At 46.7% G+C, this 12,730-nt stretch overlaps 1 protein-coding gene across 3 annotated transcripts in view; it reads right to left on the bottom strand.

Annotated features, from left to right (window-relative positions):
• FECH (ferrochelatase) overlaps positions 1-5,206 on the bottom strand; it is a 33,897-nt gene extending 28,691 nt beyond the window's left edge. For all 3 annotated transcript variants that reach the window (XM_025886595.2, XM_025886599.2, XM_073898125.1), the window contains exon 1: positions 4,962-5,206. In XM_025886595.2, the coding sequence (XP_025742380.1) occupies positions 4,962-5,007 (46 nt within the window). In that variant the 5' untranslated portion in view covers positions 5,008-5,206. The remainder of the gene's footprint in view (positions 1-4,961) is intronic.
• Between the last annotated feature and the right edge of the window lie 7,524 nt (positions 5,207-12,730).

Here is a 12,730-nt window from a genome sequence, read left to right as displayed (position 1 = left end):
GGGGGCACCCCCTAGGATAGCGTATCTGGACCTGCAAGGAGCCTTTTTAGAAACACACCTCCTCACTCTGCCTCGGCAGATTCTGACACGATCCTTCATGAAAACCACTGCCCATTTCTGGAAGTTACTGGCAGCAGCGTGCTGCTCATATGAAGGGCGAGAAACTTGCCCAACAGGCTAAGAGCCATTGATTTAGGGAGTGGCAGTCGAGCCAGTTTTCCACTGCCAATTGCACAGACCTCATCTGCCTATAAGCCTTCTCCCTTAAAGCACCAGTGCTAGGGATGCCTGGGTGGCTCAGTTCGTTAAGCGTCTGTCTGCCTTCAGCTCAGGTCATGGTCCCAGGGTCCTGGGATCCAGCCCCGCGTTGGGCTCCCTGCTCAGCGGGGAGCCTGCTTCTCCCTCTGCCTGCTGTTCTCCCTGCTTGTGCTCCCTGACAAATAAATAAAAAAATCTTAAAAAAAAAAAAAAGCACCAGTGCTGAGAACCCTAGCACTGCCCTTGGACCCTGACAAGGGGAAGGGCTCTACTTTAGAGGGCCCTTTCTGGCCCTCCTCCTGCTGCAGCTCCCCCCACGGGGTACGCAGTCAGCAGAGCCAAGGATTCATGGACCCCAGAGTCCATGGCTTCACATTCCTGACCAGGCTCCCAGGACCCAGAACCCCAGAAATCCCTGTCCCCGGAGCCCCACACCCACTGCCAGGGTCTGCACAGGCCTCCTTCCTAGATCTAGCCTCCTGAGGCCTGACGGTGCCGTCAGCACAAGCATTTCTTGACCTGAAGGGAAGCTATTTGCAGGGGCAAGAATAGAGCTTGAACATGCAGACTAGAGTGTCCACTCGGGTGCATGCACAAGACTCTTCACCATGCAGGGCAGAGTCGGTGGTGCAAAGAGAAGCAGGGAAGCCTACAGGGGAGAGGCAGCTCTCCCAAGGCCATGACATTTCTGTAGGCACTCTGAAGAGTTCAACAGTGCACCCTTCCAGGGCGTGATGAAGGTCTAGTCGCCAGGAGTGGAGAAGAGAACATATTTCACAGCTTGTTAGCTTGCTATCCCACACATGATATGTGGGTCTCCATCTGCACGCTTGTCCTGGCCCCCACAAGAGTTAGGTGTGGGCCTGGAGAAGCCACCTGAACTGAGGAGTCCATGGGCCCTACGTATTTGTAGTGTGAAGAATATTCATCCTTAAACGACATACAGTGAAATTAAACTGAAGCTATACAGCAGATCCTCAAGATGGCAATGTGGGACTGTGGTTACTGCTGTGCCCCACACTGTACACGTGACCTCTCCCTCTTCATTTGTAAGTGTCTAGAGCACAGGGACTACACCTGCTCTGATTTTTTTTCACCTACCCTGTCTATAAGATATAGGAGAATGGTATCTCCAGGACCCTTGGATTTCCAACTATCCATATTGTGCACATTCCCAACAGAGCCAATTATGTGAGCTTGTGCTAAACAGTCCTTATTAACTCAAAGTGGAAGTGCAAAAGATTGACATAAAGAAGTTCAATTCTGCTCAAATGAAGTCTCAAGCCAACTCATATCTTATTTTAGACAAGTTCAATTCTGAACTGCATGAGATTTAACCAGGTTCTCAATCATGCCACCATGTCTGCAATTCCTTATATGAATGAGATTATACTGGGTTCCATGGTGTATCAGAATAGAATTTGGGCATTACATGATTTGACTGCTGGTAATAAGATTTCCCCCTGTGAGTCTTAAAAAGGAGGTGGCAGAAGGGACTCAGGGTGAGACTAGAGTCATCAACTAGTACATTAGTACTTCCTAGGACAATTTGGGAACTGGTAGCTTTTCAAGCTGCTGATCTATTGCCATGCCCTACACTTACACAATCCTCTGTGGTTGAACAAATTCTCAGGGCAATGCTGCTAATAACGGGTCCTCTGTACTCAGGACCCACCTCTCAAGAACTTCTCTATGACACCCCTCTCCCCTAATGATCTGAAGGTTCCAGAGAAACAAAGAGTAGACTCTGACGAAACGATTTGTATCTTGTAGTTAAAGTTGTTTAATTATTCAAACAAAGGACCAACTGAGATTCCTGAATATACACAGCTCACAGTTTAAGAGAAATCCAAAGGCACAGACAGCACTGTGTGGCATAGAGTGTATGTGTTCCAGAGCCAGAGAGATCTGGTGGAAATCCCAGATAGTGCCGAACAGGCTGTGTGGCAGTACTTGGACAACTCAAAGAACTACTCCAAGCCTCACTTTACTCATCTGTAAAATGGTGATAAGGCCAACCCTGCAGGGCCGCTGTGAAGATTAGGAAAAAATTTTTAAATCTATGTCCAGCCCCAAGAACAGTGCCAGGCACAATGCATGTGGTTAAGCAAGAGGAATACTCAATAGCAGGGACTTGCCCACTTATGAACTAAGACCAGGTATTCTAACCCTACTTTTGACATGAACCGCAGAAGGCCTACAAACCATAAAGGCTATACAAGTAAGAAAATGCAGAATATAGGGGCGCCTGGGTGGCTCAGTTGGTTAAGCGACTGCCTTCGGCTCAGGTCATGATCCTGGAGTTTCAGGATCAAGTCCCGCATCAGGCTCCCTGCTCAGCAGGGAGTCTGCATCTCCCTCTGACCCTCCCTCCTCTCATGTGCTCTCTCTCTCTCTCATTCTCTCTCTCAAATAAATAAATAAAATCTTTAAAAAAAAAAAAAGAAAGAAAGAAAAAGAATGCAGAATATAAAGAAAGCAAAACTTCCTAACTCCTGGACAAACCCAAAAGGTGAAGCATTCAAAAGTTTATCTGTGACTTAAGTTCATGGGTATCAACTGGTTCTCCAAAACCAGATTATTATATTTTGGATGCTTAGGGGTGGGGCAGAGGAGGGTATAAAGGCACACAGTACTTAAATATATACGGAGCCTTTTCTATCACATAGAGATGAGGTTTATTTCAAAAGGTACTTATAAAAATAGGTACATTTTAGGGGCTCCTGGGTGGCTCAGTCAGTTGGGCATCTGCCTTCAGCTCAGGTCATGATCCCAGGGTCTTGGGGATCAAGCCCCGCGTCAGGCTCCCTGCTCAGCGGGAAGCCTGCTTCTCCCTCTCCCACTCCCCCTGCTGTGTTCCCTCTCTCGCTGTCTCTCTCTGTCAAATAAATAAATAAAATCTTTTAAAAAAAAAAAGGTACATTTTAAAAATTAACAGAAATAATGTACTATATGGTGACTATTAATAAACACTTGGGGAGGGGAGGCTTTCAAAAAAAGAATTATTTTCTGGTATGGCACCAAAATGTTCTAGTGTCCTTGATTTAAACACTGATACTCTTTTTATTATTCCAGAAAATTTTTTCTAATTATGAAAGACATGGATGCTTAGTGTTGAAAATTTGGAAAGAAAAGGCAAAAACAAAAAACAGTAATTCATTAATCTACCAACTTTTTTTTTTAAAGATTTTATTTATTTATTTGAGAGAGAGAGAGAGAGCATGAGAGGGGGGAGGGTCAGAGGAAGAAGCAGACTCCCTGCTCAGCAGGGAGCCCAATGTGGGACTGGATCCCGGGACTCCAGGATCATGACCTGAGCCGAAGACAGTCGCTTAACCAACTGAGCCACCCAGGCGCCCCTAATCTACCAACTTTGTAATTTAAATATATATATAGTATACACAGTATGTGGCCCACACCAGGGAGCTTCTTCTTATTGATACATGGTGTAAAACTTTGTTTTTACACTTTTACTTTCAGAATTTGTTTTCAGAAACACTACCCAATTTTTTCTAACCAGATAATGTTAATTCCTTCATTTCAAAAGGATGATTAAAGTATTATAACTACATCATAATATCAGAGTCCATAATTCAGTTGACTTCAAATCCACTCTTGTTAGGTTTCTGAATCCTTCCACTTAGTCACCTATAATCTGGACAACAAGTCATTTAAAGTTTCTCAAATTGTTCTATGACCTCAAATGTAGAACCTGTCAGATTTTGCCACAGAAAGAGCCAAAGAAAGAAAACATTAATTCAATACATCTTTCAGCCCCGTTACTGGCATTGTGCTTCCTCTTCTTAAAAAATAATGCCTTTTGGGCGCCTGGGTGGCTCAGTTGGTTAAGCGACTGCCTTCGGCTCAGGTCATGATCCTGGGGTCCCGGGATCGAGTCCCGCATCGGGCTCCCTGCTCAGCGGGGAGTCTGCTTCTCCCTCTGACCCTCTTCCCTCTCGTGCTCTCTCTCATTCTCTCTCTCTCTCAAATAAATAAATAAAATCTTTAAAAAATAATAATAATAATGCCTTTTGCTCCAGTACCCTTAGTGACCTGACCCTCAGTATAAACTGGGTCCTCATTATTTTCCTCACAAAGGCACCTGTAATAAGATATGTAAATTCAAAGTGGATTCTCTCCATTCCTTCTCAGTAGGCACCAGACTGATGAACTGTGGGACTGTTTAGAAAAACTAAGTCAGGTCTGTGTCCAGTCACCATTCAGCAGCAGTGGGCACACTGCGACCTCCATCACCAGGGAGGGAACCTCAGGACAGACGTCCGTGGTGATGACGACGATGCCTTAGTCACCATCCTCAGTGGCAGGTCCTTAATTCACGCTCTCTCCCGTAATGCTCACAACAACCCCGTGTCTCTCATTACTGATTTTACAGGTAAGAACTAAGGCGCTGGCAAATTCCGGCACTGCTCATGGCCACCCAGCTGACCGGTGGTGCTCCAGGACACCCCCCTGGCAGTGCCCCAGGGCCCCCAGATGACCCACTTACCCCCTCTCGCCCTCCCAGGGGACGACCCCTTTCCTGTCCCACCTCCACGGCGCCCCTCGCCCCGTCGCGCGGAGCCTCCTGCGCCGCTCCCGGAAGCCCCCAGGTCGGCGGACCCCGGCGCTAGCTGCCCGCTGCCCCCTGCCCCGGGCGTCGCAGGGACCTCGGCGGCGGTGGCGGCCGCGACAGCCTCACTTACGCCGATCGCGGAGCAGGGCTCTCGCAGCTCGCACGGCCGCAGCCATGTTTGTGCTGCCTGAAAGCAGTCCCGGGGTTGCCTCGGCCCGGGACCCGGACTCCTCCCGCGGTGGCGCGATCGGGTGTCGGTCCCCAAGGCGCCGAGCTGCTGGCACTGCCACCCTAGGCCGCCTTATCTCGCGTCGCTGCCCCCTGAGCCCTCGCGGCGCGCCTGCTCATTCGCGGCCGGCCAGGCCGGAGCCTCGGGGGCGGGGCCAGGGAAGACACGCCCCTCACGGGAGCCCGCCCCGCCGCCCTGCGGTCCCTGGAGGTAAAAGGGGCCGGGTGCGCGCTAGTGGCCGCGCCCCTCCACGCGGCAGTTCCCAGCACTGGAGCCCGGCTCGGCCCCTGATCACCCTGAACGAATGCCCTGGTTGCATTTGCCAACCTGGCCAAGTCAGGAACCGTAGCCTCAACTCAGCAAAGACTTTCCAGACATTTCCAATTCTATTCCTGAGATGGGAGGATGCTTTTGCCTCAATTCTCCAGTTCGCTTGCCTTGTTACCTCACAACTGTGCCGACCCAGTTTTGTTATGCTTGGTTTTCAGAATAGGAAAAAGAACTGTTTTATATGAGACACTCATGAATGACATATTATTCATCTCTATATATAGCCGAGTTTGACAGGTCGGAAGAGAAAGCAAACATTATACGGCTAACAGGAGAAAAGGGGAACATAGGAAAAGTGAAGGCCAGTCCAGCAAATGCGCTTCTGGGAGGGATGGCATGGTGAAGTTTGTGGGTATATCTGCCCACCGTTGCAAGGTAGCTATCAGGCCCCAATCCCGCACACGGGACAGGCACCTCCCTCATTTCTAGCCATTCCTGCATTCCCACACTTCCACATGCCCACGCTGCCCATTATTCATTGTGCATCCTGGAGTACAAGACCAACCTTGGAACAGAAAGGTCTCAGGCATTATTCATTCGTTGGACAAGTATTGACCACCTACTGAGTGCCTGGAAAAATAGCAGTGAACAGAGCAGACAAATGTCTTATGTGGGGGTTAAGGGAGAGAAAAAAGAATCAGAATGTGTGTTATTTGGAGTGATGATAAGCGTTAGAAAGAAGAAGGAAGCAACATGAGGGAGTTGGGGAAAAGGGAGGCTAACGCAATTTGAAATAGATGGGACGCCTGGGTGGCTCAGTTGGTTGAGTGCGCCTTTGGGCTCAGGTCATGATCCCAGAGTCCTGGGATCAAGCCCTGTGTTGGGCTTCCTGCTCAGCAGGAAACCTGCTTCTCCCCCTCCCACTCCCCCTGCTTGTGCTCTCTCTCCCTAACAAATAAATAAATAAAATCTTTTTTTAAAAAATGAAATAGATGGGTCAGAGAAGTAGAGAAGTTCTGACATCTGGACAAAGGCCTGAAGGAAGTAAGGGGGCAAGCTTTATGGAATATTCTGAGAAGATGGAGTCTAGATTGAGTTGAAAATCACCTATCTGTAGCATAAAATTTATGTTCCTGATTGAGTTAGTTTATTATTAAAGTTGGTCCTCCTTATGGTTATAAGCCAAATGTAAAATATCACATTAAATGGATTGTCTTTCATATTACCTACATGACTTTCAGATCCAAAAAGGAGATGTTCCCTGAGAAATGAACAGTAAAACTTGCTCCAAGTTCCAAACTGCTTTCCTATATATTTTGCTAACTCTCTACTCTCATAATTAAATTATATTCATTTATTTTGCCCTTTAGAGGTGATCTTTATAATGTACTTCTCTACCTAAAGCTTAAACCCATTTCTTTTAAGCAAGCTACTACATAAAAGCTCTACATTTTGAACTGCTGTGCTGGACAAAGTGTAGACAGGTCCAGAGAACTAGGAAAGACTGAGGGTTTTAGATGTTTGAAATGCATGGGCTCTTCTCAGCTACTCTGGAAGGCTCTGGATAAGTCACTCTTCCATCCCCAGGGCTGTGCCCCTTCTGCAAGGTAGAGATAACAGGGGTCTTCTGGCCCCTCCTAGAGAAATGCCCATGATTAGTGACAATGCACAAAGGTGCCAAAATCTCGCATAATCAACAGCTGGGATGGGTATCTGACCAGAAAGGAGAAAGGAACAAGCAACATGTGCTTTATTAAATATATCAACATAATAACATTTAAAAAAGTGAATTAGCACCGTTTCATACATTTTATTTTATTTATTTGAGAGAGAGAGAGACAGAGATAGCAAGAGGAGAGCACGAGCAGGGAGGAGAGAGAGAGAAACAAGCTCCTGCCGAGCAGGGAGCCCAACGTGGGGATCAATCCCAGGACCCTGGGATCATGACCTGAGCCAAAGGCAGACGCTTAACTGATTGAGCCACCCAGGTGCCCTGTTTCATACATTTTATTTACATCTTTTATTTTCATTTTTACTAAATTGAAAAAGATCCATTCAAAATCCCTCGTGTATAACCCCCCCATGCACATATTAAGACTCATAGATCAAAAAATAAAAATATAAATAAAGATTCAAAGGTCATAGATGGAAACAGAACTTCATTATTTTTCCAGAACAGAGAGTATCATGAAAATTATTATTTCTAATCTATGGCTCATTTCTTATAAACATCAAATATAATAGCTTTCCAACAAGTAAATTTTTATGTTTTTATGAAAGCAAATAAAATGTGTTTTATACAGGTCCTTTTCAAAACTGATTAGAAAATACAGCCCTTAACCCACAAATTGTGAATTCTAAAGATTTATTTATTTATTTGAGAGAGACAAGAAGGAGGAGCAGAGGGAGAGGGAGAGAGAGCAGACTCTAAGCTGAGCATGGAGCCTGATGCAGGGCTTGATCTCATGCCCCTGACATCACGACCCTGGGATCATGACCTGAGCCAAAACTAAGAGGTGGATGCCTAACTGACTGCGCCACCCAGGTGCCCCAGAAATTGTGAATTCTAAATGTGGGTTTACTAAGAAAACCAGAAAAGTCTTTAAAAGGCTGAAGAAATTTATAAAAGTATATGAGATTTATATGTGTGTGTGTGTGTGTGTGCATATGTACACATAAATGCATTTTTTTTCTGGCTTACATATTTGTAACAAATGTATCTACCACTTCCCTTAGCAAACAGAAGGCCAAAGGCACAGTCTCTGGGCCAACTGATAAGCCGCACCCCCACCACACCAGAGAGGGTTTTCTGAGCCCGGGTGACTTAATTAGTGAAGAAAGCACTCTCCCATCACAGACAACACTCTGAGTTCAGCCTTTGGTCCTAAATAAAATGAACTTGTTGGTTTCAGCTCAATGCTTCAGGGAAGGGCAGGGGGATCACCTAATTCATTATTTGTCATGATTGGCACCTCTGAGCTACACACACTAAAGTTAGATTACTCAATTCTGTCTCCTTAATCAGAAAAACAACAGGGCAAGAAGGGGCGATCTGCAGTACAAGAGAAACAGTGGCTGGACGAGGCAGACAAATGGTGGGCTGTAACGATCACTCAGAGACATCGAATCGATGGTCCCCACAATTGTTTTACAGCAAAGAGGCCACCCAATACAGGCCAATGTGGTGTGCATTTTGACTTCCTCTTTTCACCACGCAGAGCCTCAAGCCCACGAGTGATGATGGGCTTATTTGTCCATCTGTACACATTTCCTGAGAGTCCGTGATAAGCAAAGCATTGTATCAGGCAACAGGAAGGATAAACACATAAAGGGTAAACTGTACTCTCAAGGAGCTCATTCATTTATTAAACAAATATGCATGGACAGCTTGCCTGCATCAGTCACGTGCTAGGCACTGGGTTTGCAGCAATGAATTGGACTGTCTCTACTTTCACAGAACTTACATTTTTGAAGGCAACGAATACAATAAATGAAAGATATACTATATAATGTTTTCATGACTGGGACCATGAAGAAAAATAGAAGAGGCAAGGGAATGGAGAGGGGCAGAAGTTGCTATTCAGGGGTGCACGTTGGACATGGTCTCTCTGCAGAGGTGGCATGGAGCAGGGACCTGTGGGGAGTCAGGGAGGTTCTCTGTGGAAGGGCTCTGCAAACAGAGGGATGAGCAAGGCAGGAACACCTTTGAGCCTTGTTAGTTTCCTAGGGTTGCTGGAACAAAAATACCACAACCAAGGTGGCTTAAAACCACAGAAATGTATAGCTCAGAAGGCTTAAATTCCCACATTAAGGTGCCAACAGGACCATGCTCCCTCTGAAATCTGTAGGGGAGAATCCTTCCCTGTTTCTTCCCAGCTTCTAGGAGTGACCAGCAATCCTTGATGTTCCTTGGTTTGCAGCTGCATCACTGGATCTCTGCCTCCATCTTTGTCCATGTGTCTGTCCTTTCGTAACAGCTTTCCCCTCTTCTAAGGACACTGGTCATATTGGACTAAGGGCCTACCCCTATTGACCACATCTTAATTACATCTGCAGAGACCCTATCTCCAAATAAGGCCACATTTGCACGTAGCAGAGGTGAAGATTTCAGCATATCTTTTTAGGGGACACAATCCATAACAAGGCCTTTGAGGAACAGCAAGGAGACACACATGTCTTGAGCAGAGTGTGTGGGGTGAGTGGCAAGAAATTTGGGCCAATTGATGCAGGACTTTGTAGGTGATGAAAGACTGCGTCCTACTGGGTGATCTCCCTCTAACAGAGTGATCCATGTTTACATTTCAAAGGTTCACTTTGCAGTAGGGAAAAGAAACTGCAGCTCCTGAGCCAGTATTAAGACACTGCCTGACCAAATGTGTTCATTTTCTCCTCTGAGTGGTGGTTTTTTTTAAGCTCATATTGGGCAAAGAGTGGTTTTTTTCCAAAGAGTTCTCTGCTCCCTGGGTCGTGGAAGGATCCTAAGAGCCTTTCTGGTTTGCCTCTGAAAGGATCCAGGGATCCCACCAGTCTTAGATGGGGGTGGTGTTCATTTCTCGGCTTGGGAGGCCTGTTCCTTGCAGGCGTGTAAGAATCAGGGGAGCTGACTCTTTCCAGGAAGCTTTCATTCCGTACGCAGAGCCTTGGGCAGATGGCAGCCTTCCTTAGCCTTCCTTGGCCAATTTTCTAGGTCTCTTATCACAGAAGAGCCAGCCCTCTGAGGCCCCGCTTCATGCAAGCAGGGGTCCGGCCCTTTCTCCGCCTTTCTGTCTGGGCGTAGACGTTCTAGGAGCTGGGTACAGGATGCATTCACTTTGTGGAAATTTCATGGAATTTAATATAACTTTTTAAAAAGCGCCTTCCCTAGGGTGCCTGGGTGGCTCAGTTGGTTAAGCGTCTGCCTTTGGCTCAGGTCATGATCCCAGAATCCTGGGATCGAGCACAGTGTTGGGCTCCCTGCTCAGGGGGGACCCTGTTTCTCCCTCTTCCGCCCCTCCCCCACCCCCGCTTGTGCTCTCTCTCAATATCTCTGTCTCAAATAAATAAGTAAAATCTTTTAAAAAAATAAAAAAGCACCTTCCCTGTGTCTTTATCTGGCCTCAGTTCCCACTGTCACCCTCAACCCTGACCTAACAGCCCTGGCTTTGAGACCCTCGGACCTTCCTGCCCTCCAATTCTGATGCCTAGAGATGTGCCTTTCACACTCAGCTAAGATTTGGGGGTGGAGGGAATTATTCTATTTATTCAATAAATCGATCTGTTTACATTGGGGGAACAAGAGGTGAGCAGAAGTCTCCCTGATACAAGTCAGTGATGATTTCAGACTGAGAGGAGGAAGGAATGCTTTGTCATCTAAGTGGTCTCAGAACTTTCAAGGAACACTGGAATGTCCTCCACGGGAGGGGAGACCACGGAGGCGGAAAAGCACAGCATGCCCAAGAGCGAGGCATTCTCTTCACCACCTCGCCAGGGATAGGAAGGATTGAGTGAAGCTGAGGGGCAAGCTGGAAAGTTCTCAGGACTTGGACCTTTGTGCGTAGGCTCACAGATTGGTGATAGTCATGACAGTCAGTGTTTGGGGCTGCGCTCTGTGGAAAACAGTTGAGCAAGCACGTGCAGGCTACAGGGGCCGGACAGGCGCGGCAGGGAGAGCAGATGGGAGACAGTGCTGGTGGTGTTTTGTTTGCTTTCAAGCACAGACCTAGAAGGATGGGTGGGGGGAAGAAAAGGGAATCATGGCAACAGGCTTTTGGAAGCTGGAAGGCAGATGGATACATGGTTAATGATTTAGCAGACCCCAGAGAACAGAATCCTACGCTGGCCATCATCCTAAGACAAGAACCGTGGAGATTTACATGACAGAATCCCCAGGCAGTTCAGGATCGGCAGTACCAGGTACCTCTGGAAGCGGGGATGACAAGAGAGATGCCAGAACGAGATGGACTGAAAGAGGGATAAAGAAGTCCGACTGCCCAGGTTCCCCCACGGCAGCAGCCGGCTGGAGGTCATGTTGCTGGGAAGCCACACCTGGCTCTGACCTGAAGATGTCAAGTGCAGTGCGGAGCAGGTGCACCTCTCCTACCCACGCACCCAAGCATTTGCACCCCTCCTGGGAATTCTCAGCAGGTAACTAAGCACCACCTGACAACTGAGGAAAGCCTCTAACAAGAGAAACAGAGACCCCGCCAAATAGAAGAATATGGAAGAAACAGGGAAGATGCAGGATTAAAATCTGGATGACAGACCATGAAGATGGAACTTTCTGAGGCCAGAATAAGAATTTCCCCTTTACTCTGCTAAGAGATGAAAAACCCAATAGAAAGATTGGGGAAAATTAACTCCCAGAAAATAGCAAGCAAAACAAAAGATAAAAGAACATTTAAAAGGCCTAATATCTGAAGGGGCAGCTGGGTGGCACAGTCAGTTAAGCATCCGTCTCTTGGTTTCCGCTCAGGTCATGATTTCAGGGTCATGAGATCAAGCCCCGTGTCAGGCTCTGCGCTCAGCATGGAGTCTGCTTGGGATTCTCTCTCCCTCTGCCTCTGCCCTTCCCACTTGTGTTCTCTCACTGTCTCTCAAATAAATAAAATATTTAAAAATAAATAAATAAATAAATAAATAAATAAATAAATAAATAAAGGCCTAATACCTGAATAGTAGCAGTTTTAGAAAGAAAGCAAAAGAGAGAAGAGACTTTCAATGAAGCAATTTTAGAAGCTTTTTCACAGCTCACGGGCATGATTTCCCGGATGTGAAGGGCCTGTCAGCCACCCAGTGGGATGGATGCAAAGTCCCAAGAAATAGCATCATGAAATTTTGGACGAGTGGGGACAGATTTCCAAAATAGACAGGTCATACATCAAGGACCAGGTATGAGAAGGCTTGGGAGTTCTCAGCAGCAACACTAGAAGCCAGGACTTCGAAATCCTGAGGGGAAAATGCTTGCTATCCCACATTTTTATATGGAGACTATGATTTGAGCAGGAAGATAGATTAACAGCATGTTTAGATATGCAAGTTTCTCAGTGAATTTCCTTTCCCCACACCCTTGCTCAGTAGGCTACTGGAGGATGTGCACCACCAAATGAGGAAGTGAAGCAGGGAGGGAAACATGCGATATAGGAAATAGATGTCCGATACAGAAATAGCGTGTCCAAAACAGAAAGGCAAAGGGGAGAGTGAAGGACGGCCCCAGGATAGCCGTGCCAAGAACAGAGGGTGGTTCATTCAGACTAGAGAAGACAGAGGTTCCAGGAGAAGCTTCTGTGGGAAGTTAGAAGTAACTATGGCTACCTGACGTTCCTCACTAATCATCACATTACCATCACATGGTAATGATCCATGAGGTAGAAAGAAATTTTTCAGCATAAGAAACCCAATCATTTAATTCACCAGCAATTACC

Source organism: Callorhinus ursinus, unplaced genomic scaffold (genome assembly GCF_003265705.2).
Source record: "Callorhinus ursinus isolate GAN/ISIS: 27379988/994484 unplaced genomic scaffold, GSC_fseal_2.0 scaffold11, whole genome shotgun sequence".
In the NCBI taxonomy this organism is placed as follows: domain Eukaryota; kingdom Metazoa; phylum Chordata; class Mammalia; order Carnivora; family Otariidae; genus Callorhinus; species Callorhinus ursinus.
Note: the sequence above shows the minus strand (reverse complement) of the source record. Positions and strands in the feature narration are given on the sequence as shown.